General features: G+C 41.5%; 1 protein-coding gene across 3 annotated transcripts in view; it reads right to left on the bottom strand.

The window, feature by feature from the left end:
* ARFGEF3 (ARFGEF family member 3) overlaps positions 1 to 20,517 on the bottom strand; it is a 190,869-nt gene that overhangs the window by 24,949 nt on the left and 145,403 nt on the right. For all 3 annotated transcript variants that reach the window (XM_055265344.2, XM_063622611.1, XM_063622614.1), the window contains 9 exons: positions 18,106 to 18,250; positions 16,634 to 16,756; positions 14,019 to 14,122; positions 11,595 to 11,739; positions 7,856 to 7,984; positions 5,304 to 5,480; positions 3,965 to 4,079; positions 1,419 to 1,521; positions 1,040 to 1,171 (listed from right to left, as the gene is read on the bottom strand). In XM_055265344.2, the coding sequence (XP_055121319.2) occupies positions 1,040 to 1,171; positions 1,419 to 1,521; positions 3,965 to 4,079; positions 5,304 to 5,480; positions 7,856 to 7,984; positions 11,595 to 11,739; positions 14,019 to 14,122; positions 16,634 to 16,756; positions 18,106 to 18,250 (1,173 nt within the window). The remainder of the gene's footprint in view (positions 1 to 1,039; positions 1,172 to 1,418; positions 1,522 to 3,964; positions 4,080 to 5,303; positions 5,481 to 7,855; positions 7,985 to 11,594; positions 11,740 to 14,018; positions 14,123 to 16,633; positions 16,757 to 18,105; positions 18,251 to 20,517) is intronic.

The raw sequence follows: 20,517 nt of genomic DNA, 5'->3' as shown, positions 1-20,517 counted from the left end.
ATAACCTCCAACTCATTTCTTCAAATTTAACTCAAATGTGACAGTTCGATTACATTTGTAAAACTTGTTTAATACTTTAAATACATACCATGCATACACATACATATGCAAAATAGTTTCTTCATATGAAGACCCAATTCAGGCATGTCTGTTGCTATTACATGATGGAATATTTAGCCAGTCAATGGTTGTTGGGAATTTAGTCCATTTCCATTTTTCACTACTATGAACAGCATGGTTATGAATATATGTGAATTCGGGGATGGCATTTAGCAGGACTGCTGCTGAGAGTCACATCCAGGGTTTCCTAGAGGCAGACTGCCATGTCACTTAGGAGCTTAGGGCATATCTGTAGCTTGTGATGCTACTGTATTCTTCTGATATTTCTGTGATTCAGTAACCTATTGATTCAACAAAGACATACTAAGCATCTTCTCTAGGCCTCGCTCTAAAAATACCAAGGTAAATAGACAGAATGTGTTCTCTGCTCCTCAGGAGCTGACAACCAAATTTTGTGACTTCTTACACGTGTCTCAAGAAGGAAAAGCCATTGGTATATGGTGATTCCTGCATGAGTGAATACACTTGAATTTTAATGTTACATTCAACTCAAATTTATTAAGCAACTTTTAAATGTTAAGTTCTGTGTTGTGAATGAAAGATCTAAGAAAAAAGCCCAAATAAGTTTGCCATTGTTATGCATTCATAGTCTAGCAATAACAATAATAGTTAAGCAAATACTTATAGGTAGCTCAAGCAAGTTACATATAAAGGACAGTGGCGAGGCTGCTGAAAGGGTTCTATTTGATCTGGGCACTGGAGGATGCAACAAACAAGAGATGATGGACAGGAGGTAATGCTGTTGATTGGGTTCATGTCATTTCTGGCAAAGAATGGTAGTGGCAAGAGTTGGGAGCTACAAGGTGTATGTCCCTCAGGGAATGAAAGGCAATTTGGTGATGCGAGACCTTCAAGGAAGGTCTCCCAACATGCATTTCGAGTTTCTAGAGCCCCTGAGATCAAAAGCCCCTGCCCTTACCTGCTGGGCCATGGCTCGGATGCGCCAGTACTCGGCCTCAGCACTTGGGGAGGAGGACGGGGCCGCCACCCGCACCTGGCAGCCTTCCCCGCTGAAGCTCTCCGTGCCGCTGTGGAAGCAGCCCAGCAGGTCCTGGGGAGAAATAGCAGATGCTCACTGAGTGCATCCTGGTTCATGGGCCGGGCTCAGTCTTGGATCTGAGATTGTCACTGTGTCTGAGACAAAAGTACTGACCCAGCAACTTCTTTCTCACTCTGCGAGATCTAAAGTGAGACTGCCTGCTCAGAGGAGGCAGAACCCATGTGCCCAACATGATAAGGGATCGGGAGCTAAAGATGGTTCGAACTGCGCCAGGGAGGGCTTCCTCCCAGTGATGTACCTTCACTGGCTTCAGTGTGGCAGAGAACGCATCTTGCAGGGCACAGCAGGCAAGCCTCCACATCTCCTCAGTGAACACAGGGCCCGCTGTCACAAGGACGTATCTGCCAAAAGAAACAAGTAAAGGAGTTTTGTTGTTGTTGTTGTTGTTGTTTTGAGATGGAGTTTTGCTCTTGTTGCCCAGGCTGGAGTGCAATGGCATGATCTTGGCTCATTGCAACCTCCACCTTCTGGGTTCAAGCAATTCTCCTGCCTCAGCCTCCCAAGTAGCTGGGATTACAGGCATGCGCCTCCATGCCTGGCTAATTTTGTATTTTTAGTAGAGACGGGGTTTCTCCATGGTGGTCAGGCTGGCCTCGAACTCCCAACCTCAGGTGATCCACCCACCTCGGCCTCCCAAAGTGCTGGGATTATAGGTGTGGGCCATCGTGCCCAGCCGCAAAGGAGTCTTGAATTCCATTTTGTTGCCATAAAATTTAGGCTATATGGACTCATGCACAGGTTTATTCTGCAGCTCCCTGCCAAGTCTCCCTGTCTTCAACCATCCAGTATTCCACTGTCAAAATACTACTTCCTAAACCATTTTAATATAGAAATACCAACGGCTCCCCTCTATAAATAGGCCAGTCCTTAAATGTAGACTTGTATGCAAGACTGTATATATTCTGTAGTGATTTTTGGATTCTAGTTCCATTTTCCATCACTCCTCTACAACAAGCAAAACCAAACCCCAAACTCTTATCTCAATGCTATTCTGTTCTTCTGCTTGGAAAGTCCCCACCTCCCCCATGCCTGTCCACCTTGGAGGATGTGACCAGTGTCACTGCTACAACAAGGTCCTTGCTTCACTGTCACCATTTTTCATGTGACCCGCTCTCCCATGTGCCTGGCTTATTTCACTTGGCATAATAACCTCCAGTTCCCTCTATGTTGTTGTAAATGACAGAATCCCTGTTTTTTTTTTTTTTTTTTTGAGACGGAATCTTGCTCTGTTGCCCAGGCTGGAGTGCATTGGTGCCATCTCATCATATTGCAACCTCTGCCTCCCGGGTCCAAGCAATTCTCCTGCCTCAGCCTCCTGAGTAGCTGGGACTACAGGCGCCCGCCACCATGCCCAGCTAACTTTTGTATTTTTAGTAGGGACAGGGTTTCACCACATTGGCCAGGCTAGTCTCGAAGTCCTGACCTTGTGATCTGCCTGCCTTGGCCTCTCAAGTGCTGAGAATCCTATTCTTTTTTATGGCTGAATAGTACTCCATTGTGTGTATGTATCACATTTCCTTTATGCATTCATCTGTTGATGGACACTGATACGGTTTGGCTGTGTCCCCATCCAAATCTCACCTTGAATTCCCATGTGTTGTGGGAGGGACCCAGTGAGAGGTAACTGAATCATGGGGCCGGGTCTTTCCCATGCTGTTGTAGTGAATAAAAGTCTCATGAGATCTGATGGTTATAATGAGTTTTCCCTGAGCCAGTGGTATAGTTCCAGTCCAAGTCTGAAACTCTGAGAACTGGGAGAAGTAAGTACAGTCCAGGGGCAGGAGAAGATTGATGTTCCAGCTCAAACAGTCAGGCAGGCAAAGTACCCTCTTACTCGGCCTTTTTGTTCTATTCAGGTCTTCAACTGATTGGACGAGGCCCACCCACATTAGGGAGGGCCATCTGCTTTGCTATCTCCATCAATTCCAATGTTCTTCTCATCCAGAAACACCCCCAGAGACACACCCACAATAATGTTTGGCCAAATGTCTGGGTACCCTGTCACCCTGAGCAAGCTCTCTCTTTGCCTGCCACCATCCATGTAAGATGTGACTTGCTCCTCCTCACCTTCTGCCATGATTGTGAGGCCTCCCCAGCCACGTGGAACTGTAAGTCCATTAAACCTCTTTTTCTTCCCAGTCTTGGGTGTGTCTTTATCAGCAGCATGAAAATGGACTAATACTGACACTTAGGTTGCTTCCAAATTTTGACTATTGTGAACATGGGAGTGCAGCTATCTCTTTGATATAATTATTTCCCTTCTTTTGAGTATATACCCAGCAATGGGATTGCTGATTGTATGATACCTCTATTTTTAGTTTGAAGAGCCTCCAAACTGTTCTCCATAGTGGTTGTACTAATTTACATTCCCACCGACAGTGTACCAACGAGGGTTCCCTTTTCTCCACATCCTCTCCAGCATTTGTTATTACCTGTCTTTTGGATAAGCTATTTTAGCTGGGATGAGATGATATCTCATTGTACATTCAATTTGCATTTCTCTTATGATCACTGATGCTGAGCACCTTTCCATATACCTGTTTGCCTTCTGTATGTCTTTGAGAAACCGAACCAGAATACTTTCTATAATGTCTTACACAATACACATTTGCTGACTGAACACTGAAATGAAGAATTATTAGCACATAGTCATTTTTAATTACAAAAGTCTACTGACAGAAAGCAATCCAAAAAGTCGATTCCTACCACAAAGACAATTTAATTTCCTTAGATTTTTAAATAAAAACTCCAGCTTTGTAGAGAGTCGGGAAAGCTTTTCCTCACCTAATACAGGAGCAGCCCACTCTGGAGATGGTTTCAGTGGGCTTGGCCACACAGGCGACCAGCAGCTCAAAGAGGTCCTTCAGCATGGTATTGATCATGCTCTCGTACCTGATGTCTACGGGAAACAGCAAAATCACAGTTTCACGCAGCGCTAGTGTAAAGGGATAGATTGAAATGGCCATCTACAGCAAGAGAGGAAAGTCTGAATGATAAGCAAATATCTGGGAAAAAAATAGAACAATGAGAAAAATGGCCATATCCTCCTCCCGCCCCCCAAAAAAACCCAGTAAAACAATAATTTTCTTGGATTTTTACCCGATTTCAGCATGTTTCATCCACCTCTAGAGAAATAAAAGTGAAATATGCAGTTCACTTTTATGTGTTGCTGTATCAGAGTCTCACACTGTGCGAAGCAATGACCCGGCCAGGAACACGTGGCTACCCTTAGGGGTATGGTTACCAGTTACCACCTACATGTGGAAAAACTCACTTGTTTTCTTTCGCAATCGGTGTTCTTTTTTGGCAGGGTAAATTGTCCTTGCTAAACTTAATAGAGGCACAGTTTCCTTTATTGGCTTTGTTAGTCTCCCCTGGGGTCAACATCCTCCTTAGTTTCTTTGTCCTCTCCAGCAAGGGAACCTCTTCCCTTACACCGTGATATGCCAGTCCTTCGAGTTATAAGCTCTGTGGGTAGCAGCAATGTTTCTTCTGCTCCCGGACACCCAGATCTTCACACATGTGGCTCCACTGGGACCACATCCCCTGCCTCTAGGTCCCTCTCCATCTGCTGACTTCAGCATACTGTCCATCCCACACTTCCACAGCCTTTACAAAGTACCATCAATATTAAGAAATTTCTCTTCACCCCTAGCCTGTTTAGCTACTTCTTGCCCACAATGGAAGCCTTTTCTAAAACCCTGTCTCCTCCATTTAGCCTCCCCAGATGAAGCAGGGTGACAGGATATACCCCCCACCCCACCCCTCCACAGGCTACAGGGATATTGCTTCTTTTTTTTTTTTTTTTTTTTATATATACTTGAATTTGCCTCCCTTCTCCTAACGCACAAGTACCCCAGACCTCTTATTAGGTATTTTATTTTCTAACACACATATATTTTGAGCATTCGGTTTGAAAATTTTGTAGAAGACACATGGGTATGAATTTTCTCTTTGAAAATCTATTAGAAGGCTGGCACTGACCGTGTTGTTCTATTTTAATAATTCCCAGGACAAAAACCCTGCATTCGTATTTGCATTAGGTATTTACTACACCGTTTTAGCTGACGGTGCTGTCTACCACAGAAATACCCAGAATGAACTGCTCTGGCACTTCAGATACCTGAATGTAGAAAGCTTTGAATGTGCTCCACCACCAGCTCACAGGACAGACCAATAGCATGCTTGAAATTGGCAGAGGCCATATCCCAGTAGGAATGGTCTTTATGGCTCCGGCGGAGCCAAACGGACATCACAGGAAGGAGGAGGTGAACCACTGCATAGATACCAAACCCTGGTCCTGAAAGAGAAAAGTCAGCATAGTAACAACCTGTAATAAAAGGGAAGCTCTTTGCCTCCACCTGGCATTGTTGATCTCTTTGGAAGGATCCCTATATTTGCTGAGAAAGTGCAGGGAAAAATAATTTACTGCCGATGGGGGAATATATGGTCTTCAGTGGCATTTTTCCTTTTTGTCTCTGCAGGGTTTTAGTTATGTGAGCAATAGGTGAATATACTCCTAAAACATTCAAATATTGCTGGTAAAGCTAAAATATCACCTGGTCAACTCCTGGGACCTAAATGTAAACACACAAATACACATGTGTGTATAAGAAAATACCCTTTGAAATCACATATTTATGAAATCTACCTACATGGGGAAATATAGAGTTTTATTTTTATTTTATATAAATGAGATAATGTAAACTTCGGTCCGCATACTCTTTTTTTTTTTTTTTTTTTTTTACTTAACAATAGTGTTAGAGCTGGCCACAGTACTGCACACCTGTAATCTCACCTACTCTGCAGGCTGAGGCGTGAGGATTGCTTAATTAAGCCCAGTAGTTTAAGACTAGCTTGGGCGACATTGTGAAATCCCTTCTCAAAAAAAAAAAAAAAAAAAAATTAGCTGGCCATTGTGGAGTGCTGGTAGCCTCGGCAACTTGGGAGGCTGAGGTGGAAGGATCGCTTGAGCCCAGGAATTTGAGACTGCAGTGAGCTATGATCACACCACTTGCTCCAGCCTGGCAAGACCTCCATTTCGAAGAAAACCCCAAAAGTGTTGTTAGAGATTATTCTTTGTCAGCAAATTTGGATATTCCTCATTTTTTATTGCCACATACTATTTCTGCTGTATTTACGTACAGCAGTTTACTTATCCATTTCCTTACTGATGAACATTTAAGGCGTTTCTAATTTTTTTTGTTTTATAGACTATGCTATAATGAAAATCATTGTGCTTCTTTGTTCAACATCGTGGAAATGTTGATGAGTTTTTGAAGTTATGATTACAAAAGCAAAGCATCCATTTTATAATAAACGTGGAAATTACATGAGAATACAAAAGAAAAAACTCACCTAGAGATAATCACATTTTGATGTATTTCCTTTTGGGACTTTTTGAATGCATGTGTGTTTGTATTTATAATTGCATAAAGTTTCATATAGTTGAGATTGCACTCCATAGTATGTGCATTTTAACATAATGCTTTGTAAGTAATTATTCACGTCATTGAATATTATTCACAGATATTAATTTTAACACCTGCAGAATATTTACATGCTTTTACCACAATTAACTGCTTCCCATATAGGGTGTTCATAATTTTTGGTATTCAAGATGTTTCAGCAAACATCTTATATATACAATTTTGTCTTTATTATTGATAATTTACTTAGACGACAGGCTCCTAGGAACAAAAGCGGATTAAATGCTCTTCACACACATTTAGTGGCAATCAGTGTGAAAGCAGAAAATGGTACTGATGAGTAAAACAGATTTAGAAATAGTGGTTTGCAATTCTATAAAATACCTACTTATTCTTTGATGGAAGTCTTTTAACTTTTTAACGTGGGAGTATCTATGGTGTTTTTTTAAACATAATATAAACTTTGCTATAGATTTTGAAATGGTATCAATTATCAAGTCTTCATTATAATGAGTACAAACCTCCTCTTAGTAAGAAAGTGGCTTCATTTAGGGTCTGATTGTTAATAAAATACTTAAATTTCTATAAAAAAAGTTTCTTTGATCTTGAGAAATTGGGATGTATAAATATATATACTAAAATTGATTAATTCACAACAGGAAATAAATTCCTAAAAGTCATTCTTTTCTCATACTCTCAGGGTCCTTGTACCAGGGGAGGACTAAATGTCTTTTAGTCCTCTTCCAAATCTAATCACCTATGACCCTTACACAAACGGGGTGTTGCCGCCTTAATACTGCATATAGCTGCAAGTGGTTTGTTTATATTACTGGAAGACCCAGTAAGCCCAACCAACAGCCCAGGGCCAAGAGCATGTGACTGTGAGATCCTGCCACAAAGGAAGGCGGTGACCATGGAACATAGCAAAGCCAAATGGCTCTTGGAGACGCTGATACCATAGCCTTGGTCTGATTAATGTGGAGCTCCTGCACATCCAACTAACTGGCCACCACACGATACTTGTAACCAGACTTCTAGGAAGACATGTAAACAATACATAGGCCATATCTTAAGCATCACTACCATTCAACAAACATTTATGGAGCATCTCTTATGTGTGAAGCTTTGTACTAAGTCTAGGAAACAGTGAAAACAGGCAGACACCTGCAGAAATACCCTCTTGAAAAGAGTTATATGTATACCCCCCCCCCGCCCCCGCCCAAAAGACGGACATAGAAATATTTACCTGGTGTTTTGGTCACATCTCTCAACAGCTCAAAGAGTAAATCCAAAGTTGGTGGTTGGTGCTGCCGTGGACAATTGGACACAGCCGCTGTCAGCTGCTCCAGCAGGATTATCCAGACTTCTATCAGACCTGGAAACCAAAAAGCAGACCTGTATGAAATCCAGTTAGACACAATGAATAATCATCCCAAGATCCAATTAAACATTGTATGTAAACTGCCAAGTGCTATACAGATTTGAGCCATCACCCAGCGTGTTAGCCTTCAGTGGCCATAGACATGGACAGATGATGATTTATGTGTTCTGACAAAGTCAAGGGGAAAAATACTGCCACATTTCCTCCTCCTTCCCCTTTAATAAAAAGGTGATAGGGTAAGGAAATGGCTGTCAGGTTTCTTGGGAGCTGATGATACCAAACAAATAAGCTATCCATCCAATTCTACCACCTTCGTCTATCTTTCTTTAAAAAATGATTTTATTGTGGTAAATATATAGAACAGAAAAAGCCATTTTAGCCATGTCTACTAGTACAATTCAGTGGTATTCATGACAACAATGTTGTGTAACTATCACTACTGTTTCCAAAACGTTTTCACCTCAAACAGAAACCCTGGAGCTATTAAACAGTTACTCTCCTTTCTTCCTCACTCCAGTCCCTGGTACCTTTAATGTACTATAAATTATGGCTGATTTTGAGGTGTGATAGTGGTGTCATGTTTATGTTTGTTATCTTTAAAGAACACACACTGAAACATCTACAGATGAAATGCTATGTTGAGGATTTGCCTTAAAATATGGAGAAAGAGGAAGAGAGATCAAAGATATACATGATCCAAGATTAGCCATAAATTGATAGTAGTTGAAGCTGGGTGATAAGTCTGTTATATTATTCTGTTCAGTTCTGTATATTCTACATATGTACATCTGTATATGTATATATTTTGTATATTCAAAATATACAAGTTTTGTATATGTTTGAAATTTCTATAAGAGGAAAATGTAATTATTTGCCTTTGAAAACCAAAGGAATAATATCTGTTAATGTATCAATGTTGAGGATTGTTTAATTTTTTAAAACTAAAGCTGTTACTGATTTTTGTTCTGATTTACTATGTCTACATAATGATAACTTTAAAGTCCTAGTTACATTGATTATGTAGAAAACTTAGATAGGTGCTGGACTGAACTGTATCCCTTAGAAGATGGGGTTCCTAGAAAAAAAATCAAAGATTTGCACAAATGGGAAAGAGAATGCTTGCCATTACATACCCAACCATTTACAACTATTTTAAAGAATGTATTATAGATAAACAACATTAGCTTCTGCTTATAATTATCTGGGTTTGAGGTTTAAAATGCTAAGTAAAAATTGTTCTTATCTAATCATTAAACTGAAACCTCTATTAGGCAATATCTAGCCAACTTTCTTTCTTTTTTTTTTTTTTTTTTTTGAGGCAGAGTCTTGCTCTGTTGCCCAGGCTGGAGTGCAGTGGCGCGATGTCAGCTCACTGCAAGCTCCGCCTCCCAGGTTCACGCCATTCTCCTGCCTCAGCCTCTCGGAGTAGCTGGGACTACAGGCGCCCACCACCACGCCCGGCTAATTTTTTTGTATTTTTAGTAGAGACGGGGTTTCACCATGGTCTCGATCTCCTGACCTCGTGATCCGCCCACCTCGGCCTCCCAAAGTGTTGGGATTACAAGCGTGAGCCACCGCGCCTGGCCTTAGCCAACTTTCAATACTTTAATTGTTCTCTATATTAGATATTCTTTCCTATAATTATTCCTCACAACTAATCTGAACTTGTGAGTTTTTTTTTTTTTTTTTTTTTTGAGACGGAGTCTCGCTCTGTCACCCAGTCTAGAGTGCAGTGGCACAATCTCGGCTCACTGCAACCTTCACCTCCCAGGTTCAAGCAATTCTCTGCCTCAGCCTCCCAAGTAGCTGGGATTACAGGTACCCACCACCATGCCTGGCTAATTTTGTAGTTTTAGTAGAGACGGGGTTTCACCACGTTGGCCAGGCTGGTCTTAAACTCCTGACCTCGTGATCCACCCGCCTCGGCCTCCCAAAGTGTTGGGATTACAGGCGTGAGCCACCACGCCTGGCCTGAACTTGTGAGATTTTGTTGTTTATAATCTTCATCGAAAATTTTACATCTCCTAGCCACCCCCACAAAATTTGTAACACCAAAATAAAACAAAACAAAAAACCTTCCCCTCAAAAGTCCTTTTATAAAAGAGTTTGAAATAACCTATATCCAGAAGTTAGACCTATTTGAGGGTATGATATCCAATTCTAGATGTAGAACAGGACAGGGTCTTCTGAGACAGAAGACAGAAGGCGTGAGCATGAATTATTCTATCTGAAAATGATCCACAGTTACTAGTTTGAACTCTGATTCTCAGGAGATCACATGGGACCTAATTTGAAACAAATTCTTTAAAATCAGTCCTTTCCTGAGCCTTCAGCTTCAACGGTCACAAATAGAGTCTCTCTTTAGTAATGGCTTAATTTCCCCAGTCTCTAACCAAATAGTCCTGTAGGAAGTAATTATATAATGATTTGTTTTCTAAAAGATACTAAAAGACAATTATCAGCCAATTTAAGTACCTAGGCACCAATGGAACTTCATTCCAATTTGCTAAAGTCAAGAGAATTGAGAGTTAGAAACTACTTAAGTGGAATCTGCAAATCTGCACTAGTTTTAGAAGAATCCATTTTTAAAAGGATGGGTATAGAGGCATCTATTGTAAAGTGATGTTTTTGGAAAGTCCATGGAAACTTTAAGCAGACTTATTGTGACAGAATTACAAAAAATAACTACAAAAATAAATGATCATTCTTATGATCTATGCTATGGTTTGAATATTTCCCCCGAATTTCACATGTTCATGGCAAGTGCAGTAAAAGATTATTCTGGAGTCTTACAATTTAATGTCTGCTCTGTTGTGTTTTTGGGCTCACCTGGAGCATGTTGCTCCTGTCTTGCCTATTTCTCCCCCTTTAGAACATGAATATCTATCCTATGCCTTCCTACCATTGTATTTTGGAAGCATGCAATTTGTTAATGTCACAGGCCCACAGCTGGAGAGGAATATGCTTTGGAATGAATCATGCCTTTAGTCTCAACTGTACCTGATTTAGATGAGACTCTTGAGTTGGTGCTGAAACAAGTTAAGGCTTTGGGACTATTGGGATGGAATTAATGTATTCTGCGTGTGAGAAGAACCTGAACTTTGGGGGCCAGAGTGGAATGCTATGGTTTGAATGTGTCCCCCAACATTCATGTGTTGGAAACTTTATCCATAATGCAACAGTGTTAACAGGTGGGACCTTTAAGAGGTGATTAGGTCATGAGGGCTCTGTCCTCATGAATGGATTAATATTGTTATCATGCACGTGAGTTAGTATCTTGGGAGTGGGTTCCTGATCAAAGCATGAGTTTGGCCCCCCTTCCTCTCCCCACCAGCCCGAACTCCTTGAGCGCTCTCTTGCCCTTCCTCTTGGGATGATACAGCAAGAGGGCCCTCATCAGAGGCAACCCCCTCAACTTTTGGCTTCTCAGCCTCCAGAACTGTAAGAAATAAATCTGTTATTTATCACTCTCAAGTATTCTCTCATAGCAGCACAAAATGGACTAAGACAATTCCCAGAAGCTTAAGGTACTTCATTTATGACTTAAGCTTCTGGGAATATGAACACAGCAAATAACCTAGTTTAGTCCAATCAATTAACTTACCGGTGTCATCATCAAAATCAGACAGGACTGATTCAATTCCATCCTCACTGCTGGCTGACTGTTCCTGAAGTCTTCGAGGCAAGCTGGCCAGTCTCCCACTAAGGAATATTGGCTTCAAGGGCATTTTGTAGATTTTGGCCAATAACTAAATTTAAAAAAAAAAGACAAACTGCAATTATATGTTGGAAAAAGCTGCATTGTGGGTTTTAAAGAATAATGAAATTATACGTTACTACTAAAAGGAGATGGGAAACTAGACATTGAAAATTTGATTGTTCGTGATTTGGATTTATAAAGGTAGCTTACAAGAGGCATCTATCCCACGAAGCAGATGAAATAGCATTCGATGGCAACAAAAAAGTGGAGGGAAAAAGGATCCTATGGATAATTGTTCAGTATCTTAATTACATATGAGTTTTACAGACTTTTATAAACCTACCGAAGGAACCATGAAACATGTCGAGAATTTTTGCCTAAGCGAATAAGTGTTCTGCGGGGATCACTGAGAAGACAGTCCATAGGCAAATGAGATACCAGACTCTGATTTCTCCTTCCCTTGACCCAACCTCTGAGGAAACACAGGGGCAAGAGCAGTTGGAGAAATGGAGGAGGCTGGGGCCAGGAGGGAGAGAGGAAGGTCTCAGAAGCAGAGCCAGCAGAGTGGCCTGGGTTCTTTAGTCCCCTCTTGGGACTAGCGCCCAGGCACCCCTGAGCTCTCTGTTACTGGGACAGACTTCCAAAGATCCTTATGTCTTCATGAATTAGAATCCTGCCATGCCCACATTGTTTAAGGAACCAGGGCTGTGAGCAAACAGACAAAATTCCCGTCCTGGTGGGTCTCACCAACTACAATCCTTTCTAAAATAATCAAATTCCAGACATAAATGCTACAGGAAAAACTAAACAGGTGGTACTAGAAATAGTGAAGGCTGGGCCTGGTGGGTTATGCCTGTCATCTTAGCACTTTGGGAGGCCGAGGCTGGCGAATCACTTGAGATCTGGAGTTCAACACCAGCCTGGACAACATGGCGAAACCCCATCTCTACTAAAGATACAAAAATTAGCTGAGTGTGGTGGCGCATGCCTGAAATCCCAGCTACTCGGGAGGCCGAAGCAGGAGAATCGCTTGAACCTGGGAGGCAGGGGTTGAAGTGAGCTGAGATCGTGCCACTGCATACCAGCCTGGGCAACAGAGCAAGACTCTGCAAACAAACACAAAAAACAAACAAACAAAAAAGTGGGGGAATCTTGGCAGGAATTGGCAGATCCTTTAGCCCTGTGCTCTGAGGAGGTAACGTTTCAGATGAGATCTGGGAGACAAAGAGTGGCACCTAGAATCTGGGGAGAGAGTCCCAGCAGAGGAAGCAGAGATGGCCCTGCACAGCAGTGAGCAGGTGTATTTCCGGGAGGGCAGAAGCTCAGCGTGGCTATAGCACTGTGAGTAAGGGGGAAGGATGTGAGGGTGGAAAGGGAGCCGGGCAGGGGTCGTGTCATACGGGGCCTGGGGGAGGCAGCTGGATGGAGAAGCCAGGGCTGCATGTCCCTTTTAAAGCCATGGGCTCAATGCTATCACCCAGGAAGAGGTTGTACGTAGATCCCCAAAGAGGCCCAGGGACACCACCTGAGAAGACACGTGAGAAAGTGTTGAGAGAGGGGTGTCACTGAAGCTTAGAGAGAAACGGCCTCAGGGAGGGGGCATGGTGTCAGGCAGAGGATGGACACAATGATGGTCACTGCTCAATTTGACAAATGCTGTTTTATTCTCTTTACTAGATTTAAAAAATTTATTTTTGAGACAGAGTCTTGCTCTGTCACGGAGTGCAATGGCATGATCTCAGTTCACTGCAACTTCCACCTCCTGGGTTGAAGCAATTCTCCTGCCTCAGCCTCCCCAGTAGCTGAGATTACAGGCGCATGCCACCACGCCTAGCTAGTTTTTGTATTTTTAGTAGAGACGGGATTTTACCATGTTGTCCAAGCTGGTCTTGAACTCCTGACCTCAGGTAATCCGCCCATCTCTGCTAGATGATCTTGACTGAGCATGTCTCTCTTTTATTAATGTCCCCCTTCACTGCTTGCACCCCTGTCCTCCACTTTTTGGTGCCCTCAGGAAGACTTCCCATGACCTCGTGACCCCTTCCCCTAAAACCTCATGCAAATATAGGGATTCCAGTAGTTCAGGCATCTGAGCGTGAGGGAAAAGTTTCAGAGACCTCAGCATCCAATTGTGTGTTCTAGTATGTCTTCATTATTTTCTTTCCTTCATGGAAAAAGGAGGGACAAAAATGCATATTCCACATCTGCGCCCCAGTCTCCTCAGACGGCAAAGTGTCTCTCTCGGGCTTCAGCAAAAGACCCCCTATGCGTGTTTTTGGAGCATATTCCGAGGCAGGTTTCCAGGCCCCAGCTGGACCATTCCCCTACCTGAGAGCAGCGCCTGAGGTAATCCAGGGCTGGGAGGCACAGGTCTGTGGACGGGGCTCCGGGTGCCGGGGCACAGTCTCCAATCTCTTTACAGTCCACCTCCCCTAGGGGCAGCATGGGAGACAGAGACCAGCAGTGTTACCCTTGAGGGCCCCCTTCTAACAGGAGACCTGTTTACTCCCATAGCACTAGTGCACCAGATATCTATTAAACGAGAGTGGGAGAAAAGGAGAAAAATGACTCCAAATTGCACAACCCTGAGGAAAATCCTTTCAGCCATTCTCCTGGCTGCATGTGCACATGTTAAATACATTTGGGACCATACCTTTCCTATCATTTTGTTGAGATAATATGGTTAGTAGCTCACCCTTCCACTAAATAATCAACATTTCCTCTCTCTTCTACCACAGTACTTTCAGTGGCTGGACAGTGTTCCTTTGTACATGGGCACATGGTAAATGACATTTCTGGGACCTGCTGTTGGATGGAGTGACTTTTGATGACAGAGGACAATCCCAGAGACAAGGCCTGGATTGGGCTGGAATGAAGTGCTTCCCTGTCTCCATTTGGAAAAGGATTTCCTTCCCTGCCAGTGCGTGGCACTAAATGCTGATGATAAATGAGGTCTCTGGGAAGAGTCTAAACATCTGGGGTTTAGGGACAGAGACTACTTAATTGCATTTAAATGATTTTTCTATTTTTTGTACATATCTAGAGATTTAACATGTCTGTGGAGCGGTATCTAGGTTTTTCTATAAGAATGGTAACTGAATTATTATAATTTTTCTTCTTGAATCTATTTCTATGCATTTAATCAAATCATTTCATGTACTGTAATTGTTACTAATTGTCTACAATTGTAAGAGCTAGAACCCTCCCATGTGAGTAAACAGACCTAATTACTAGGCATTAGTTAAAATTCAGAAGCAAAGAGGCATGTTTCTCCTTAAAAAAACCAAAAAACATCTCTTATGTTTTCGATCAAGGGTTAGCAAATATTTTGGCAAAGGGCCAGAGAGTAAATACTTCAGGCTTTGCAGGTCATACTGTCTTTATTGCAACCGCTCAACTCTGCCTGGTAGTATGGAAGCAGCCATTGACAAATGAACATGGCTATGTTTTAATAAAACTGTATTTATAAAAACTGTGGGCCATAGCTTGCCAAATCCTGGTTTAGATGAACACATTTTTTAATATAAAAACACAGACCAGGTCAAATTCATGTTGAAATAAGCAGGTAGGAATTAACAATAAATTCATTTCCTATCCATGATTACAGCAGGCGTCCCAAAGTTTAGACTGTGGCCACTGTGTATTTGAACGCATCCAAGTCTATGTGAATGGCACTCCCTGGAGCCAGGCAGGACACAGGCACCATGATCCCAGGCCCCAAACAAATAATTCCACTTTATAATTCACAGAAGAAAACACAGGCTGTTTTCAATGTCCTCTATGTGATGGTTTATTTTAGATGTCAACTTGACTGGATTAGGGGAGACCCAGATCACTGATAGAGCATGATTTCTGGGTGTGTCTGTGAGGTTGGTTCTGGAAGAGGCTGGCATTTGAATCAGACTGAGTAAGGGAGCTCCACCCTCACCCAATGCAGGCAAACACCCTCTAATCAGCCAAGGCCCAGGGAGAACAAAAGGCAGAGCAAAGGAGAATTCTCTGTGTCTCTGTCTCTGGAGCTGGGATATCCTTCTCCTCTTGTCTTAGAACTACAGGTTCTCGGGCCTTTTGCTTTGGATTAAGAGTTACACTATCAGTGCTCCTCGTTCTGGGGCCTTTGAACTTGAACTGAGCCATGTTATCAGCTTCCTTGGTTTTCCAGCTTGCAGATGATCTATCGTGGGACTTCTCAGCCTCCATAATTGTAGGAATGTTCTAAGATTTCCAACCTTAGTCAATATTATATTAAATAATTGCCCTTATGCAGAAACCTATTCTCAGTGTCATATGATTAGCAGCTTGAGTTTGATTTCCCAACTTTTTAGCAAAAGTTAAGAATTCCTCCTACCCCAGGCTTTATTAATTATAAAATGTATTTTCGAAGTACCGAAGTCCCCCTTCTCGAAAGCCTCGTGCATTTCAGAAACTACCCAGACGATTTTATACTTAATTTAGAAACACCTTAACAAAATAGATTCTCACTATACAACATGACACGTGATAGGAGATTTTTATATAGCACAGCTTTATGTGGGGTGAAATGAAAGGGAAGGACACTTAGTTAAACCGAAAGGTTTAGAAGAAACTTAAAATTTTGAGAGTTTCCATAGAGTATGATTAGACCTGGAGCCTGGGGAACCTTTAACAAAGGGAAAATATAAGGTTGATATTATTCTTTGACAATAAAGTTGGTATAAAATAATAAATAGATTAAAAATATGCTATAAGATATTCCATGAATACAATGAAAAGTATCAACCTTAGACAAAATTCAAGCTTCTTTCACAGTAAGTTTTTGCTTTTGAGTACACAACAACACCATCTGCTTGGACCCCAGGATGCGTGCTTGTTCCAGGCAGTCAGTGAGCTCTGTCTCCAGCCACAGAGCCACCCTGGAGAGGGTCCTCAGCAGTTACAAGGCATGAGAGGAGGGTTCTGCTTACCCAGTCCTTTGACAAACTTCATAAGGCACATGATGTAGCTAGTGGCTGCATTAGCAAAGACCTGGATGTTGTCGGTATTGAGAAAAGCTTCAAATACATCAAACACTGGAGCTTGGCCTTTTCCTAAGGGAGGAAGATTATAGAATTGTAAGAAAGTAAGTTTCTGCCCTCGGGTTTGCCAGGGTTGCCCATATTCCCAGCACCTTCCACTGAGACAGATCTTGAGAAAGATCTACTGGGGAGACACCCGGGTTTTTTATTGGACCATTGGCTTGGCTCCTGCGTGGTGCTCAGCTTTGCCGGCAGGGGAGCAGCTTGGCAGAGAGATGAGGACCGAGCTGGCCGAATGCAGAGCTGAGGCAATGTGCTGGTCTAGAGAGCAGGGAACCATGTGGCCTCTGGAATGTTCCTGCGCAGGTATTTGTAGATTATCTACAGGGCACGGCAGGGCAGGTTTAGATAGACCTTTGGTGGCATATATGAGTTTCTTTATATCTACGCAGAAAAAGAGCACAGAAAGCCTGAGACTACTTTCCTTTTAGAAAGCTTGCTTGCAAAATTGGCCTTTGGCGGGTGTCTGGGAACTCAGCTCTCAGAGTACTCCCAGGCCACAGTTAACTGATAAGAGTAGTTCACCGTGCCTAGACTGTTCACGCAAACCATATGGTTTATGCTGAACACCTGCTTTCCTGTTGGGAGTCTGGGATTTTGGTAATGTGCTAGGCAAAGGGTACGTAAGTGGCCAGTTGCCAGCTAGATCTCTAATGGGCTTCCATGGGCAGAAACATTGCAAACATGTTGCTGTGTTTTCACTGCTGGGGGAAGAATGTGTTCTGTGTGATCCCTCCTGGGAGGGCGAGAGCACAGGGAAGCTGGTGCATAGATTCTTCCAGACTCTGTCTGTGTTGTTCCTTTTCATAACCTGTTGTGTCCTTCCTACATTGCTAAAACTTAGTCATGCACTGTGTAATAAATCTCAACATAACTACATGCTGGGTCCCATGAGTCTTTCTGGTGGGTTTCTGAGTTTAGGGGTGGTCTTGGGAACCTCTGAGACAATACCCCTGGGCCCTAGGCATGCTTTATGGGTACCCATCCATTTCCAGCAGACCGAATCTCCCTAATTCTGGTTACTCTGTGTTATGGTACTTTTCTGCTTCTTACTAGCAAATGGATAACATTTTTCTTTTTGGCTTTAGACATGAACTCAACACAGCAATGTGTAAGTGAAACAACAGAAGTCTCTCAGCCTTATTGTCCAATTGTCAGCAAGAACAGGGCTTGACAATGCTCAGGGCTCTCAGCCTGCTGGCAGAACTCAGAACTCATGTTCCTGCTACACCACATTCTTTCCTGCTGATAAAACATGGCTGACAATCTGTCTTCCCTATTGTTCAATTTTTTTTTTAATAGCATGAAACTTGGCACAGAGAATTAATGCTGAATAGCAAGAATCATCCAAACATTCTTACCCATGGAGTAGTCACCAACCAGGTACTCCTTCACCTCCGACTTGTTCCCGCCGTGCACTGTTTCCAGGGCACTGAACAAGGGTCTCCACCCGGACTGGATCTGTGTGGAACACACTTCAACCAGCTCACCAATGGATGTGACAACCTGGCAGAGGCAAAGCAAGTGACACTTAAAGTCCTCTCCTTAAAAGGAGCAGAATTTCTGGGAAGGGCGATGTATTTCTCTGTCCCTTATTTTGGAGTTAATTTTAGTGAAAAGGAAAAACCAGAATAGACAAACTCACTCAAAAATCTTCTGAATAATCAGCCGTATTGTATTAATTTGCATTTCACTAATGACTAATGCTGCTAAGCAACTTTTCACATCTTATTAGCCAAATAGTTTGTTGTTTTTAAAAACTGGGTCCATGTCTTCTTGTCTTTTATTTTGTTTTTAGAGTTCCTTATATATTCCCAAGATATAATTTGCAAATATTTTTCCATAGCTTTGGACTTTTTAAAAGTTTTGTTTTTTAATGGTGTCTTTTCAAGATTAAAAGTTCTTAATTTTGGTGAAGTCCAATTCATCCATTTTTCTTTTACTGGATCACATCATGACCCATTCTGAACTTTTTTTTAACATGGTGAGAGGTAAAGGTGTAAGTTTATTTTTATCACATATATTCAAGCACAATTTGCTGAAAATCCCCTCCCATGATTGAATTGCAATGGTATCTTCATCAAAAATCAATTGATTATAAACAGGATAATTTATTTCTACATTCTTCAGTTCCACTGAACTGTAGGTCTGCCTTCAAACCAATACCACACTGTGTTTATTACTGAAATTTTGAAATCAGGTAGTGTAAATTTTCAAAATTTGTTCTTCTTTTTCAAGTTTGTTTTCTCTATTCTGTTCTTTGCAGTTTCATATAAATTTGAGAATCACTTTGACAACCTCTTCAAAAAGGTCTGCTGGGATTTTAATGGGAATTACACTGAATCTATACATCAATTTGGGGAAATTTGCTGTTTTAAAAATATTGAGTCTTTCAATCCATGAATATGGCATATCTCATATTTATTTGAATCTTCTTTAATTTCTCTCAGCAATGTTTTGTAGCTTTTGTGTACAGGTCTTGAGCTTCTTTTGCTAAATTTATTCATAAATATTTTATCATATTTGATGTTATGAATGGAATTGTTCTTATTTATCTTTGGATAATTTATTTCTCATATATATAAATTCAATTGATTTTAGTATGTTGACCTTGTATGCAGTGACCTTGCTTGACTAGAATTTTTTTGCAAATCCCATATAATGTTCTATATACAACCCCATGTTGTCCGTGAACTAAAACAGCTTTACTTTTCGTTTCAGACCTTGATGTCTTTAATTTCTTTATACAGTGAGTGAAAGTTAATGTTGAGCAGAAATAGAGAAGACAGAAATCCTTGTCTTATTACTGATTACAAGAGAAAAACACTCTTTCATCATTAAGTGTGATGTTAGATGTAGGATTCTCAAAGATGCCCCTTATCTCATGGAGAAAATCCCTCTAATTCCTCTTTTCTTAAAAGGTTTTGTCAAAAATGGGTGATGGATTTTGTTAAATGTTTTGTTTATATCCATTAAGATAATTGTGTGGTTTTAATCTTTTATTCTACTAATTGTTAATTGATTTTGAGCTGTTAAACCAATCTTACATTGCTGGAATAAATTCCATATGCCACAATGTTTAATCTTCTTTATATGTTACTGGATTTATTTTGCTAGTTTTTTTTTTTTTTTTTTTTTTGAGACAAGGTCTCACTCTGTTGCCCAGGCTGGAATGTAGTGGCATGTGATCACGGCTCACTGCAGTCTCAACTTACTGGGTTCAAGGAATCTTCCCATCTCAGCCTCCTAAGCAGCTGGGACTATAGGCATGTATCACCACATCCAGCTATATGTATATATATATATATATATTTTTTTTTGTAGAGATGGGGGTCTCACTGTGTTGCCTGGCATGGTCTCGAACTCCTAGACTCAAGTAAACCTTCTGCTGTGGTCTTCCAAAATGCTGGGATTACAGGTGTAAGCCACCGTGCCTGGCCAATAATTTTTAAAGGAATTTTTTTGTCTAATTTCATAAAGAATATTGGTCTATAGTTTTCCTTCTTGTGACTTTGGTATCACAGAAACACAGGCCTCATAAAATGGGTTTAGAGGTGTTCCTTCCTGCTTTATTTTCTGGTAGAGCTTGAGTAGGGTTGATATTATTTCATCCTTAGTTTATAGATTCACCAGTGAAACCAACGGGGCTTGGGTTATTGTGGGAATTTTTTTTTTTAATTTATGAAACTTTGCTTTATTCAATTTGTTAAACAAGAACTGATTAAATTATTGCCCCCCCCCCATAGCAGTCATGGAAAACATGTCACCTGTTT

The sequence above is a fragment of the Symphalangus syndactylus genome, chromosome 2 (assembly GCF_028878055.3).
Source record: "Symphalangus syndactylus isolate Jambi chromosome 2, NHGRI_mSymSyn1-v2.1_pri, whole genome shotgun sequence".
NCBI classification, from domain to species: domain Eukaryota; kingdom Metazoa; phylum Chordata; class Mammalia; order Primates; family Hylobatidae; genus Symphalangus; species Symphalangus syndactylus.
The sequence above is the reverse complement of the archived record's forward strand: the minus strand, read 5'-3'. Positions and strand labels throughout refer to the sequence as shown.